General features: G+C 46.3%; 1 protein-coding gene across 1 annotated transcript in view; it reads right to left on the bottom strand.

Moving 5' to 3' along the window:
* Positions 1–13309, bottom strand: part of MED13L (mediator complex subunit 13L) — a 163287-nt gene that overhangs the window by 138221 nt on the left and 11757 nt on the right. Inside the window, exon 2 of the mRNA XM_050318231.1 lies at positions 5972–6209. Coding sequence (XP_050174188.1) covers positions 5972–6209 — 238 coding nt within the window. The remainder of the gene's footprint in view (positions 1–5971; positions 6210–13309) is intronic.

The following is a 13309-nucleotide window of genomic DNA, read 5'->3' as shown; positions in this document are numbered from 1 at the left end:
GCCTAAACTGCTTTTCCACACATCGGCTGCTCTCGCTCCCAGTAAGGCTGGTTATGGGGTTGGTGGAGTTATATCCTATTCATTTTACAGGAAAGGGGGGGGCTTATTCTTCATTTCATGCATTGCTTCACACACTTAAAACATGTTCCAACAGACAGGAAGGTCTCCTCATTCAATAATTAACATATGTCACTGCAAAGCAGCTTAGAACATACCCTGTGATTCCTGACAGAGCTCCCAGGTCCTCACGACTGCAGAAATAAAGCAGCACCTCCAAAGGACCTTAAATAGACTCTTAAATTGAAATAGAAAGTAGGTTTTTCACTCCTCTGTTACCATTTACATTAGCAGAAACTATCAAGTTTTCCATTGTTTTTCTTTTAATCCCCAATAAATACTGAAAAACACCAACCAGCCAACACTTAGAGGTTAAGCATTGACTTAATTGAGGCGGTGTGACTGATAAATTAAACTCTGAAATCCAGCACTTACCAAGTGAGCATCCAGAACCCTGCCTAGTGGTAATAAAAACCACCTAAACTGAGGTTTGGCGCAAGTTATTCCCCTCAGGAAACATCCTGGAGAACAGAGCTGGGATGTTCTGGTTCCCTGGAGGTGAAGATTTACCCACCGGCAATTTTCGGGTAGAGAAACAACAGCAAGAGAGCCCCAAGCACGGGGGGTAACGTGGACCCCTCGCACACAGCCCTTCCCACAGGCAGCATTTTTCCCTCTTCCCTTTTATCAGCACATGGGGATTGACTGGGTCAGCCTGATATGCCAAGAATTCATAAACAGGAACGAGCCGAAGCTCCACGTTTTTCCTGTCACAGCTCCAATTCCAGCGGCATTTTTTAACCTCGCCAAGCTGGGAGGATCACGTGCAGCAATCTTTCAGGAAAGATTGACCTAACTGATTCAAGATAATCTGTTCTGCATAAGAGTTTCCATCAGAATCCTCATGTTCTACAGGCAATGCAGCAGAAAGTTATTAATATCTTTTTTGGGGGGGGGGGGATGAAGCAGCTCCAGCAATTAATGGATCAAGTGCAGATGCTGCAAATCCAAGTGGATTTCCAGATGGAAATCTCAAATACCTTCCAGAATCAGTGATTTCAGGCAAACAAGCTACTAAGCTGACAGAAGGCTGCAGTTTTATTTAAGGAATTACCAAACACCTGGAATCTTATAATTTTCAAGATCCTGTCTCACGTCCTGACAGCTTTCCAGAGCCCACCTCCAGGGTCACCACAACTCCCCCCTCAGCAGTGGTGCACACCATAATCCCTGCATTATTCCAAGGAATTCCAGTATTCTGTACCACAGATGCAGCAGACAAAGCTGAGTATTCCCACAAACCCAACGTGCAGATGACAAGACAAAACCACCAGGAAAAGAATCCCAGAATGTTCTGAGCTGAAAGGGACCCACGAGGATCAGCGTCCAACTGCTGGAGCTGTTCAAAGTGTCAGAGGAGAGAACTCTCTGCAAAGGCAAATAGGGCAAGTAAGGAACAGATCTCCCCTGTCCCTCATCCACGTGGGAAACACGGGGCAGGGGTGGGAGGAGAACCCACGAGTTCAGTAGGAATTCTCTGTGCTGCTCCAGATGGTTTTCAGTCACCAAATGCAAGTGAGAGCTCTGCAACCTGCACATCTACAACTATCCTGTCCAAACAGCAGGGAGACACAACCTCCCCTCCTCCTCCCATTTCTGCTGTGGGATTTACCAAAGAAAACAGGTTTATGGGCAAAGGTCCAGTTGCTGTAACACCACCTCTCTGCAGGCAGCAGGACCACGGAACAGCACCTACCCTGGAGAAAACACAACTTCCACCAACTGAGACACTCCCAACTTTTTCAAGCTGGTAAAGTCACTCCATTTTTTCTCCCACTCAGTGCCCACTCAGCTTTTTTCTCTTGGGACAGAACAAAGACATCCAATCTCTCTTTACATTTTAAACCCCATCTCAATACGAGCCAGCCCAACAGTGCCAAGGAAGAAATGCAGGAGTCTGTGCAGGACACACCTCTGGAGCTCACAGCTGCCTGGCTGCTCCAGCTATTCCACCGATCCACAACTGCTCTGCAAATCATTGTTTTTATTTCATCTCCCGTGACAGCATTTAATTATCCACACAGTTTTGGAAAGCTGCTACATAAACAACTGCTCCTTGTACCTCCTGTTTATAACCACTAAGTTGTTTTCCCCGGGACTATTTGAAATTCTTTTATTAAAGGCAGATTGTTGTTTACCAAATCTTGAATGTTGTAAAGAGAAAGCAATTCAGAGAGTTATTATGAAAAAACTTTCTTAAAGTGCTTCTGAAAGAAAACTCTCAGTTTGGGCTCTTCATCTGTTTACTGAAAGCACTGGATATCAGACAATATTATTTGAGTGACTCTGTTATTAAAAAAAAAAATAAATCAATTATTATCATTTACACTTGAATGACCAAAACATAGTATTAAAAACTGAATAATTTAAATTTATCACTAAATTTTTCTTACCCTAATGAAAATTTCACTTTCCAAGCACAAGTCCTAGGCAGGAAAAGAGAAATCCAAAACTTCACTCTTGGTGAGAATTCACGACCTCATAAACCAGCTGCTCTTCCCTAAAGTTGAGACATCTCAGAAGCCATTCATGCTCTGGAGAGACTCTGCTCTTCCACTTGGATTTGCAGCAGATTCCTGGGACTTGAGCTCCTAAACATGTGAGTCCAACCCCACAACAAAGCTCTGGCCATGGAACTAAGTCCTGGTGACAGCCCAGCCTGAGGAACAACGTTTGAAGCCAAAGCAGCTCATTCCAGGTTATCCCAAAACAAGCCCCACGTCACCACAGGCAAGGGAACTGCCTCAGGAACCTCCTTATTTTCTGTCTGTAGGGAAAAGTCCTTTATATTTTCAGGAAGCCAATTCCAACTATCAAATATTTCAGTATTGTGGTCTGTTTATACAATAAAAGCAAAACAACCTTATTCCTTCTGCCTTGCTGCTGCATGAAGCAGCGAACACAAACACTGTCCTTTGTCCCAGGAATCAATGGGCATAAATGCCTTGTTCTGGCAGAATTTGATGTTCAATATTTTGTCAATGCTGATGTTTGAACTCCAAGAATGCACTGAAAAGAGCACGGCAGCCCTATCAGCAGTAAAACATGTAGCACTTACACAATTTACATCACTTTGAGCCATTATCTGATAAGTCACTACAAGCCTCTCAATCTGCTTTTAATACAGAACGAGTAAATCCCTGTATGATTTACACACTTCACAAAAGAATTCCAAAAGCTGCAGTGGGAAGGAGAAGAAAAGGAGATGATTTCCCAAATTCTCACAGGGCCTGAGAGCAGGAGCAGATTTGCCCTCCTTTCAGTCACCACCTACTTCACTCCCCTGAATGAGTTACACAAGGTCCTCCTTTTGCCATTTCCAACTCAGCTCTGTGTCTCCTCACGTCCCCCTGGTGAATCTTTGTTTTCCAGGCATTTTTAACAGGAGAGGGGACTGGAATGAGGATCCCTCGGTGCTGCTGCACTGGGGCAGCCCCTCCCCAGCACCTGTGGCTGCAGTGCTGTCACACACTCTGCTCACGCTGCTTTTATCACTGTGACGATGCTGCCGGTGGCACGGTGGAAAACACAGCTCTGGCAGCCACATTTCACATTCAATTCCACTTAAAAGTCACTGCCCCGGTGCTGCAGCACCTCCAGCCCTGTGTGCAGCTCCGAGCCCATCACAAGGACACGGACAGGCTGGAGCGTGTGCAGGGAAGGGAACGGAGCTGGGAAGGGGCTGGAGCAGCAGGAGCGGCTGAGGGAGCTGGGGGGGCTCAGCCTGGAGAAAAGGAGGCTCAGGGGGGACCTTCTGGCTCTGCAGCTCCCTGACAGGAGGGGGTTGGGATCTACTCCCAAGGAACAACAGGACAAGAGGGAATGGCCTCCAGCTGTGCCAGGGGAGGTTGGGGTTGGACATCAGGAAGGATTTCCTCACAGAACGGGTTGTTGAACACCACAAGGGGCTGCCCAGGGAGGTTTGGAGTCCCCATCGCTGGAGGTGTCCAAGGAATGACTGGATGTGGCACTCAGGGATCAGTCACAGGTTGGACTCAGTGATACTTTTCCAACCTTAATTCCATGGTTCTGTGACATTTTGGGCCAGGTGAGAAGCGTGCCACAGTGACACCATTCTTTGGTTGCTGTGCTCGGCCCTGCTCTGCGCTCGGGCTCTCCACACATCTAAATGCTTCTCCATACCACTGCCACTGGAAGAAGGATTACATTGTTGTAGCCAAGATGTCAGATCTAAACAAGCTACATCAATTTACAACAGACACAGAAGCCACCGCCTGCAACTCCCCTCAAATAAAATGACACTTAAGTCCCTGCATTTGAAATATTAAATTAACTACATTCCACAAAGAGAAAGGCATATATTATTGAAGCTTTGCGGGGCAAGGAGAAATATTACCCATTCCTTCATTCAAAACAGGTGCCTCATAAAAAATTAACACCAGTGGAAGGGCTCAGTGCAGCACTTGTGAGCCATCTCCTCAATTATGCATGATCCAGAGCTACCTGCGTGGAACACACCCAGGCACACTCAGGGCTCCTGTCTGTGATTTCACAGGCTCTGCTGCCCAAGGAACAGTCCCACTCAGGGCATGGAGTGTGTAATGGAGCTCAGAATAAAGCCATGGTAAAAAAAAAACAAACAAACACATATCATAACCCAGGACCAAAGAGTGCAGGTGGGGAGACAAGGGACAACCAGAAAACACCTGATAAATACAATATTTTATGTACTTGAAACAAATTTTATCACCAAGTCACCAGAAGGCCTAAAGGCCACCAGGGTCAAAATTTATTGCAAGAAACCAGGACCTGATCCTTATAATTAATTTGGTTGTACTTCTAATTCCTATTATTAGTCCAGAATTGGAGAACTTTAGTTGTTTTCATCCAAGACACGAGGTGAAAATAAGAGGTAAAACTCACACAGCTTAATAAAACACCTCATAAAAGTCAACATTTTCAGACAAACTAGTTTTTGTCACAGCAACAACACACCACTGAAAAGAAATTAATACACACTGGACGTAGTCAACCCAAAAAGGATCACAACAGATAAAGTTGTGATCATTTGAAGGCTACAAATTCTGGAAACACTGAGGACAATCCCAGTTGCATAAAGCTTTTAATCACAAACTTATCATTGGCACTTTAACCTGCCTGCCCCTTCCTGCCTTGTAAGACTCTCACTTGCTGTAATTTGCCCCAGTTTGCACCCAAATCCTGCAGCATGACCAAGGTGGGCAGTTCTGACCTTGCAGATTCACCTGGGGTGCCTTGCAGTTCCCCTGACTCTCTGTATAGGTGGTTTATGCCATCAGCTCTTACCTTATGCCAGAGTTGGGGGGGGTTATCACCATGATTAATTACCCTCTGAACTAGAATTTATTCGATTTTTACAGTGCACCTGAGGGCTCACAAAAATCTAAGTCGTGATGTTGACCACAGGTCACAGAATCCCAGGATCATCCAGGCTGGAAAAGCCCTCTGAGATCATCGAGTTCAACCTGTGACCCAACCCCACCGTGTCACCCAGCCCCTGGCACTGATGCCACACCCAGTCTGTCCCTGAACACCCCCAGGGACGGTGACTCCACCCCCTCCTGGGCAGCCCCTTCCAGTGTCTGGTCACTCTCTCTGGGAAGAACTTCCCAATGTCCAACCTGACCCTCCCCTGGCGCAGCTCAGGGCTGTGCCCTCTTGCCAGTTCAGGTTTTTGCATTTAATCTGCAGATCACTCGCAGTAAAAAAGTCAAATTTACACCTTTTTTTTTTCCCCTAGAGGTCTTCAAACCACAATTTGTGACAAAATCACAAGTTAAAGCCTTAACGACAAGTTCTCTTTCCACTGGAAAAACACACAAATGAATGGAGAGGCGAGGCCAGAGCGACTCACTGTGCAGTTCTCGATGGATGACATCCACCAGGTTGGGCTCGTCCCCCCACCAGAATATCCAGAGCTCCTTGCAGTCGGGTTTGACGTCGCGGCGCCACACGCACAGCAGGTTGGCCTGCAGGCAGCGGATGAAGCTGAGCAGGATGGGGTCATCCTGGGCCGGCGCTGAGATGATGGGGCCGCAGTCCCCGTGGCCCTCAAAGTTGTACCTACGCCATTTGATGCCCGTCAGTTCAGCCTGGGGGGGGAAAGGAGAAAAAAAATCACTTTATTTCAGAATTTTGGTAATATTCATAGGACTGGTTCACTTCATTTTCATTGGTTAATTCTTATTAATTTTAATTTATTATATATATTTTATACTATTATGTGGTTTACATTTATTTTCAATCATTATTTGCATATTATATATAATTATTAATTATACTATGTAACATATATGTTATGTATGTTATATATAATAAATATGCTAACAATATATAAAATATTAATATATTGATACAAATTAGCATTAATACATTCTAATATAATGTATTCATAAAATATTAGTAATTAATACTAACAATATATAATATATATTAATACTATATAGCATTATATAGTAGTAGCATATTCATATAATTAACTATATTGTAGTAATATTTTAGTATAAGCAATTATTAATTAATTATATTGATTAATAATAGATCATTAATTATATTAGACTTATATAAATTATTAATAAAATACATTTATATGATACATAACTTTTAATTACTGATATAACTAATATGTTGACATGATACATTAATACGTTACATATATAGAAATATATTACTTCATATATATTTAATTATATAACTATTTTATTTATTATTATATATTACGTTTTAAATATTATAAATGAAAATTATTTTTATTTAAATTTAATTAATCTAACTTAGCACTTAAGTCAACTCATCTATTATTATTATTATGGCTGTTGTTCTCTTAACTCCTTCTACATCATATTTTCCTTAATTACCCTTCAATGAAAAAAAAAAAACAACCGTAGAGACAGTACAGAAGAAACCTGGCTGCATTTAGGTTTTTCACCACAACTTGACTCGTTTCCAGCAGATTCATTCACTTCTACTACCCTTACTGTTATTTTACTGTAACATTACAAATCAGAAAGGGAACAACCCAGCAAACAGGGAGGAGGAGCTCAGTGCCAGCCCAAAAACTGGCACTTGGAAGCCACAGAGAAAACAGCCCCACTTTCCCCTGGGGATGTCACAGGTTTGGTACCCAGATATTCAGGAAAGGTTTTCTGTGGGCACTGAACAGGCTGCCCAGGGCACTGTCACAGCCCCAGGGCTGACACAGCTCAGGGGGGGTTGGACAATGCTCTCAGGGACAGGGGGGATTGTTGGGGTGTCTGTGCAGGGCCAGGAGCTGCACTGGATGATCCTTGGGGGTCCTTCCCAGCTCAGGATATCCCAGGGTTCTCTGACTGTCCTCCCCTCCCAGTTTGCCCCACGATTGGCGCTGCCTCCTCCTTTCTCTCCCCCTCTCCTGCCCTGGGAACACCCCCAGGACAGTCTGGCTGGAGCTGCTCTCACACAGAGCGGTGTGTGCACACTGTGCTCACACTGGGCTTGTTCTCTGCTCTCTAAGCCATGTTTTCCACATTCCCAGTGCTGTTATTCCCTGCACTGCCTCATTTCCAGCGTTCACACCTTGCCCTGGCTGCTCGGGAGCAGCCGGAGTGCCGGGCTCTGGAGTGGCCCTGCAGGGAAAGCCAGCTGGTCAGAGCTGCGCAAACCCCACTGCACATCCACACCTCTGACAGCAGCAGCTATTGCCAGGGAGAAGGGAGCACCAGCTGTGGGATCGGATTTTTATGAGTAAAGAAAACCAAAGAGTTGCAGATCGTGTATGCCTCCCATACCCATCATCTGCACGAGGACATTTAACCCCTCCTCCAGAGCCCAATCCCCAATGGCACACACAGAAGGATTTCCCTTTTCCAGTCCACAAACTCAGTTCCTTTTACAAGTTTGAACTCTAAAATGTACTTTTCTCCACCCCAACTAACTGGCAGCAGGCTGGTACTTGCTCGAGAGCTGGCTGGTTAACTGGAGGAGCTGAAGATGACATCTGATCTTATAAATGCATCCTCTGACACAGCTCCACCTCACCCCACGTATGTGCCTGGCCCAGCAGGGATCTGGCCTTTGGCTACAGCTCCTGTGGCTGTGCCTCAAGGACTATTTCCCCAAACACTGACAACCCACGTGGCCTCTTTTGCTCCCAAGGGCCTCACCAGCACACAGGAACTGCCCTCCACTGGGAAGGGGAAACTCTGTACAACACTGAAGAGCAGTGAAATTGGTTTGTCTGTTTGCAGGCCCCCAAACCACCAGGCACCTTCAGCTCCACAACCATCCTGTGTCCTGCCAGGACCCCACCAGCAGTGGAATCCCAGCCAGTCCTGGATTATCCCTGCTAGAGGCTTCCCAGGGCCAGCACTGCTGCTCCTGCACTCACACAGGAATGCTCAGCCATCCACAGGATTGGGGAACTGTGGAACAGAAAATCAGGACAGAGAGTCCCGACTGGGCCAGAGGCACAGCCACGTGCCACGTTCCTGGCACAAAGAGGGCACAGGAGTGGAGTAGAAAGAGGCAAAAGGGAAGGATACATTATTTTTCCCCAGTAGGATGCTGTGTAGAGCTGGAATACCTCACACATAACACAGTCTTGTAAGAGAAAGCACTTCCACGTGCTCCTCCAAAACATCTACATCTGTTCTACGTGTGTCTCCAGCTACAGCTTGGGAAAGGAAGGTGCAGAGTTTGTCAAACACTGTAATGAATACAACAACAATCAAGAAACACCAAAAACTAGTGCCAGCACAGGCAACCTGGGGAAAAAATGTTGAATGTTCACGTCATAACCAACCAGGAACACATGGTAAGTCACCAAGAATATGGAACAGGAAGATGACAGAAACCCAAACCAAAAAACCCCAACTGAACAAAGGATGTCAGCCAACAGTGTGATCCACAGAGCAGAAACCAGAGCTCAGCTGTTTCCCAGCAGCACAGCAGCTCCTGCAGCTTCCTGCCAGCTCAGAGGTGTCACCCCAACAGCCCACTGTGGAGGGAGGAAACAGAGGCAAGAGAAGCACAGAGAAATCAGCAGAGCTGCATCCAAGTTACTTCTGCACTAACCAACTTCTGGAGGGCCTAATTCCATAGACTGTGAGGAAGGACTAGAGCCAGCCTAGACCACCAGTGCCCACTCACACAGCAAGTGGCTCCTGAGAGCAGGAAAAGAGGAGTCCTGGGGGTTTGGACTCTGCAGCAGCATGAAATGAGATCTCACACATCGTTTCCCAAACCTGCAGAGATGCAGTTCAGTGCTGTATTTGGATATGTCTGCTTCTGCTTAAATTTTTAATAGATAAACATCAATACTAATCCCTCAGAACTTCTAGATTGTGTCCCCACATTAATAAAACTGAATTCAGAAGGAGACTGGGATGCAGAACAAATCCAAAGGGAGAACTGCACCCAGAGCACTTCCACATCTTCTACACCTCTACAGATGTTCTGGGTAAAGCATTTAACACACTATAGGGAGAACATCCTCATCCACATGGAGTTTTATTTGCATTATTTCTTTTAAACATCCCTGGTTTGAAGAGGCCTCCATCTGCAGCAAGGTCTGTAGGACAGGACAGCCACTGTCCCCTGGCTCTGGGGACTGTTGTGAACAGCTCAGTGTGGTCCCCTTTGTGCTTCAGCAGCACCGAGCACAGGCTGGGCAAACACTGCAGCTCCTCCTCATCCCATCCACCCTGCCCATCTCCCAGTGGGCAGTGGGTGAATGGAATCAGTTCACCAACTTAAAGACGAGAAACAAAGAGAAAGACAAACATTTACATGCTCAGCAGCCGAGAGCTCACCCTGCAGCCACGGAGTCCCAGAGCAGACACGGGAATGGGATGTCCCTGCCAGGGACAGCTCCAATCCCAACAACCCCAGCACTGCCCTGCACACAGAGTGTCAGGGCACACTCCAACAACCCCAGCCCTGCACACAGAGTGTCAGTGCACACCTCCAACAACCCCAGCCCTGCACACAGAGTGTCAGGGCACACTCTAACAACCCCAGCCCTGCACACAGTCAGACTGTCAGGGCACACCTCCATCAACCCCAGCACACACAGGTGCCAGGCAGAGCTGCCCTCCCTGCCTCCCTCGGCTGCTCCTCCTTCCCCAGGGCAGCTGCTGCACAGACTCATCCCGAGCCCAGCTGACTCAAAATCAGAAGTGCTGCATTAAACGACTTTTTCCCCTACTCAGATCAGTCCCCACACTTGATTCATCCAACAGCCACCGAGACACTCTGCCAGTAAGGGTGAGGACAGCAAAGCAGGTCAAGGGAGGCAGAGCTGCTCCCAGTAGCAAGGACTGGTTTTAAATCAGCCTGAAATACTCACTGAGACAGAACCCAAGATTGCCAACCCAAGGACAAAACTGTGAACATGCTGTTTAGCTCACAACTGGTCAGAGATGAATGCAGAACAAAGCAGAACCCTTGCCAGGTGATGTAATCTGTGTTCCTTGCATCCCTTCCCATATGCACAGTCTTGGCTTAGTACAGTTGCTACAGTGTTCTTAAAACTAAAGAGCCTGGCAAGAAAAAAAAAAAAAGGAACTTACAAATGCTTACCATTAACCAACACTGTTAGCAAATCATGCATTAAATGAGATTTTTGCTTTGGTTTAGAAGGGAACGTGTGTCTTGGAGGGGTGTGCTGTGAAGGGTTCAACTTCTCAGATAAGAGGGGCTTTTTTTTTTTTTTAATGGGAGTTTTTTCCTAAATTCATCTCACTGCAGTTGGACACGGAATAAAGTGTTTGTGAGACGCCAGCTCTGAATGCACTGGGCCAAGCGTGTAAGGAAACAGAAATCCGATCCCTAGCAGCAATATCCAAACCCTTCACTTCCATCCAACTCCTTACAGAGCAATTCCCAAGACACCAAAAGAGCTGTTTCTGACTTGTCCAAAAAAGCAGCTGTCAGGGTAGGAGAGTGTGTTCAAACCCCAAATTCCACACAGGCATCCAAAACCCACCCAAAACATCCCCGAGAAACAGGCACTAATGAAAACAGTGCCATGGAATGTCTTCATTCAGAAACAGGGCCAAGGAGAGAACATCACCCAGTCCATTGGGAAGGAGCACAAATTCCCTTGGGAAGGAGCACAAACTCGGGTTTCCTTCCCCCTCTGTGCCCCTCCTCCCACTCTGCACAGTGAGCTGAGTGCTCCAACCTCTGACACCCCTGTACACACAGAAACCAGCAGAGAGACAGAGAAATTCAGCACTTTCTTTCACAACCACCCACCTGCTGCCCTGAACAGACACCTCCACATCCACCTGCAACAGCTGAGGGCTCCAGGACTGCCAACTCCCAGGAGAGGTGAAACCTAAGCTCTCATCCTTTCCCCCCTTCAGGCTTACATCAGAATAAGAGGCAGGCAGGGAGGGTCTTGCTGATCTCATCGTGCTCCATATTCAGGTTGGCAGAGTTTGGGCTGCTAAAAATCACAATTCCCCAGTAACAACTTGGCTCTGGCGTGTTCCCAGCAACCCTGAAGATATAATTAGTGCTGTGTAGCCACTGTGACTGTTTTCCTCCTCTGCAGTCCTCGCAGATGGAACACAAACAAAACCCATCTTCCACCTCCTCTTTTATTTCTCATCGCCACCAAATGCTTCTTGGCCTGTGTGTTGGAGGGGGAATGGACAGGCCAAGGCTAAATTAACTTCTCTGCATCACTTGAGTAATTCCACCCATTGGAACACACAGAGCTCCCTCAGAGAGATTGCACAAAAATACAGACCCAGACCGAAGCAGGAAGAGGTAGAGCATCACAAGTCTGAGAAATTCTGGTATTTAGACACACTGAGTGTAAAGCAGAGTTATTTCTGTATTATTTTGTACTTGTCTACATTAAAAACAATGGCTAAAACTACGTAGTTGTGTTATTTTTGCTGAAAGGTGAGAAAAACTAAGGCAGAGTCAGGCCCCAGAGTGAAGAAAGTCATTACCCCAGTACTTCCAAAACAGGAAGGATATACTTGAAAAGGAGGTGGAGAGCTACAGAAAAGCATGTTATGAGCAGGAAAATTAGATACATATCCAGCACAAGGCCCTCACAGCTCCAACCATGACTTTCTCAAAGACTCTTAACATAGCAGAGATTCAGGTCATTCTGTTTTTCCCCACTTCTCCCATCTGAAATCAAATAAAAAGAAAACCAGACATAAAAATGACCTGTGCAAGAGGGGCTTGGACAATTTTGGGGCTGCACAGCACTTCAAACAGAGGTTTCTCTAATTGTCTGAAGAAGCAAGTACTGTGAAAAACCAAACCACACCTCATCCTTTAAGCCAGGGAACTTCCACAAACAAGTTTCACCCAGCCAAAGGGAAAATAGAAGTTTTCACCACATGCCCTTCTAACCAGCAGGAAGGTGCTGAGCCGCCCAGGGTACCTTAAAACACTTTATTTACCAGACTCTGAAGTTAGGCACAGTCTAAACAACTTCTCTAACCCAGAATTTTGTTTGCTTCTACGTAGGAGATCAGTTCCTAAGTATCCTCGGTCTACAATCAATGCTTCAAATTGGAACACAACCCATGGAAATGCCATATATACATTTGCCACTTTTATGAGCCTCATCTTGAGGGCTCCATTCAAGTAAGTAGCTATTCTGCAGCCACCAGAGACTCATCCAGAGGACGACTCACATGAGTGAAAATCTGCATAAGAAAGCCCTTAGTTCATAGTCCAAGAATTTAAACTGTAGTTAAAGGTGTCATGGGAATTACACCACCATTTTAATTAAATGCCGTAGGATCTTGCAGACAGACTCAAGATTAGCACCATCTGTTTTGGTTCCAGTGTCTCGTTTCACTACACCATCCTCACACAGCCAGGGAGTATCAGCACAGCTCCAGCCATTTCAGCCCCAGATAAAATGTGTGCCAGGCTGATCCCTGCCCTGGGGAGGAAGGACAAAAGGACACGGGCAGGGGGACTGAAGAGTGCCCTGTAACAAGGTGTGCTCGTGGGGGAGGAGATCACACCTCCCCTCTGCCAGCAACACCTGCCCAGGCCCCCTCAGGTGAGTGGAAACAGCAGAGGGGATTGCTTAACTGAGACATTTGTGTTCCTCGTGGCTCTGAGCATTGTTTAACACCCTGAGAGAGGTTCCTGTTGGGACACCACAACTGCAGCACCTGGACACAGCTACTGCTTCTCTTTTACACTCTGGGGTTCAAAACCCGCAACAAAC

This window comes from Myiozetetes cayanensis, unplaced genomic scaffold (genome assembly GCF_022539395.1).
Source record: "Myiozetetes cayanensis isolate MyiCay16 unplaced genomic scaffold, myiCay2020 scf21, whole genome shotgun sequence".
In the NCBI taxonomy this organism is placed as follows: Eukaryota; Metazoa; Chordata; class Aves; order Passeriformes; family Tyrannidae; genus Myiozetetes; species Myiozetetes cayanensis.
This window is presented reverse-complemented; position numbering and strand designations above follow the sequence as displayed.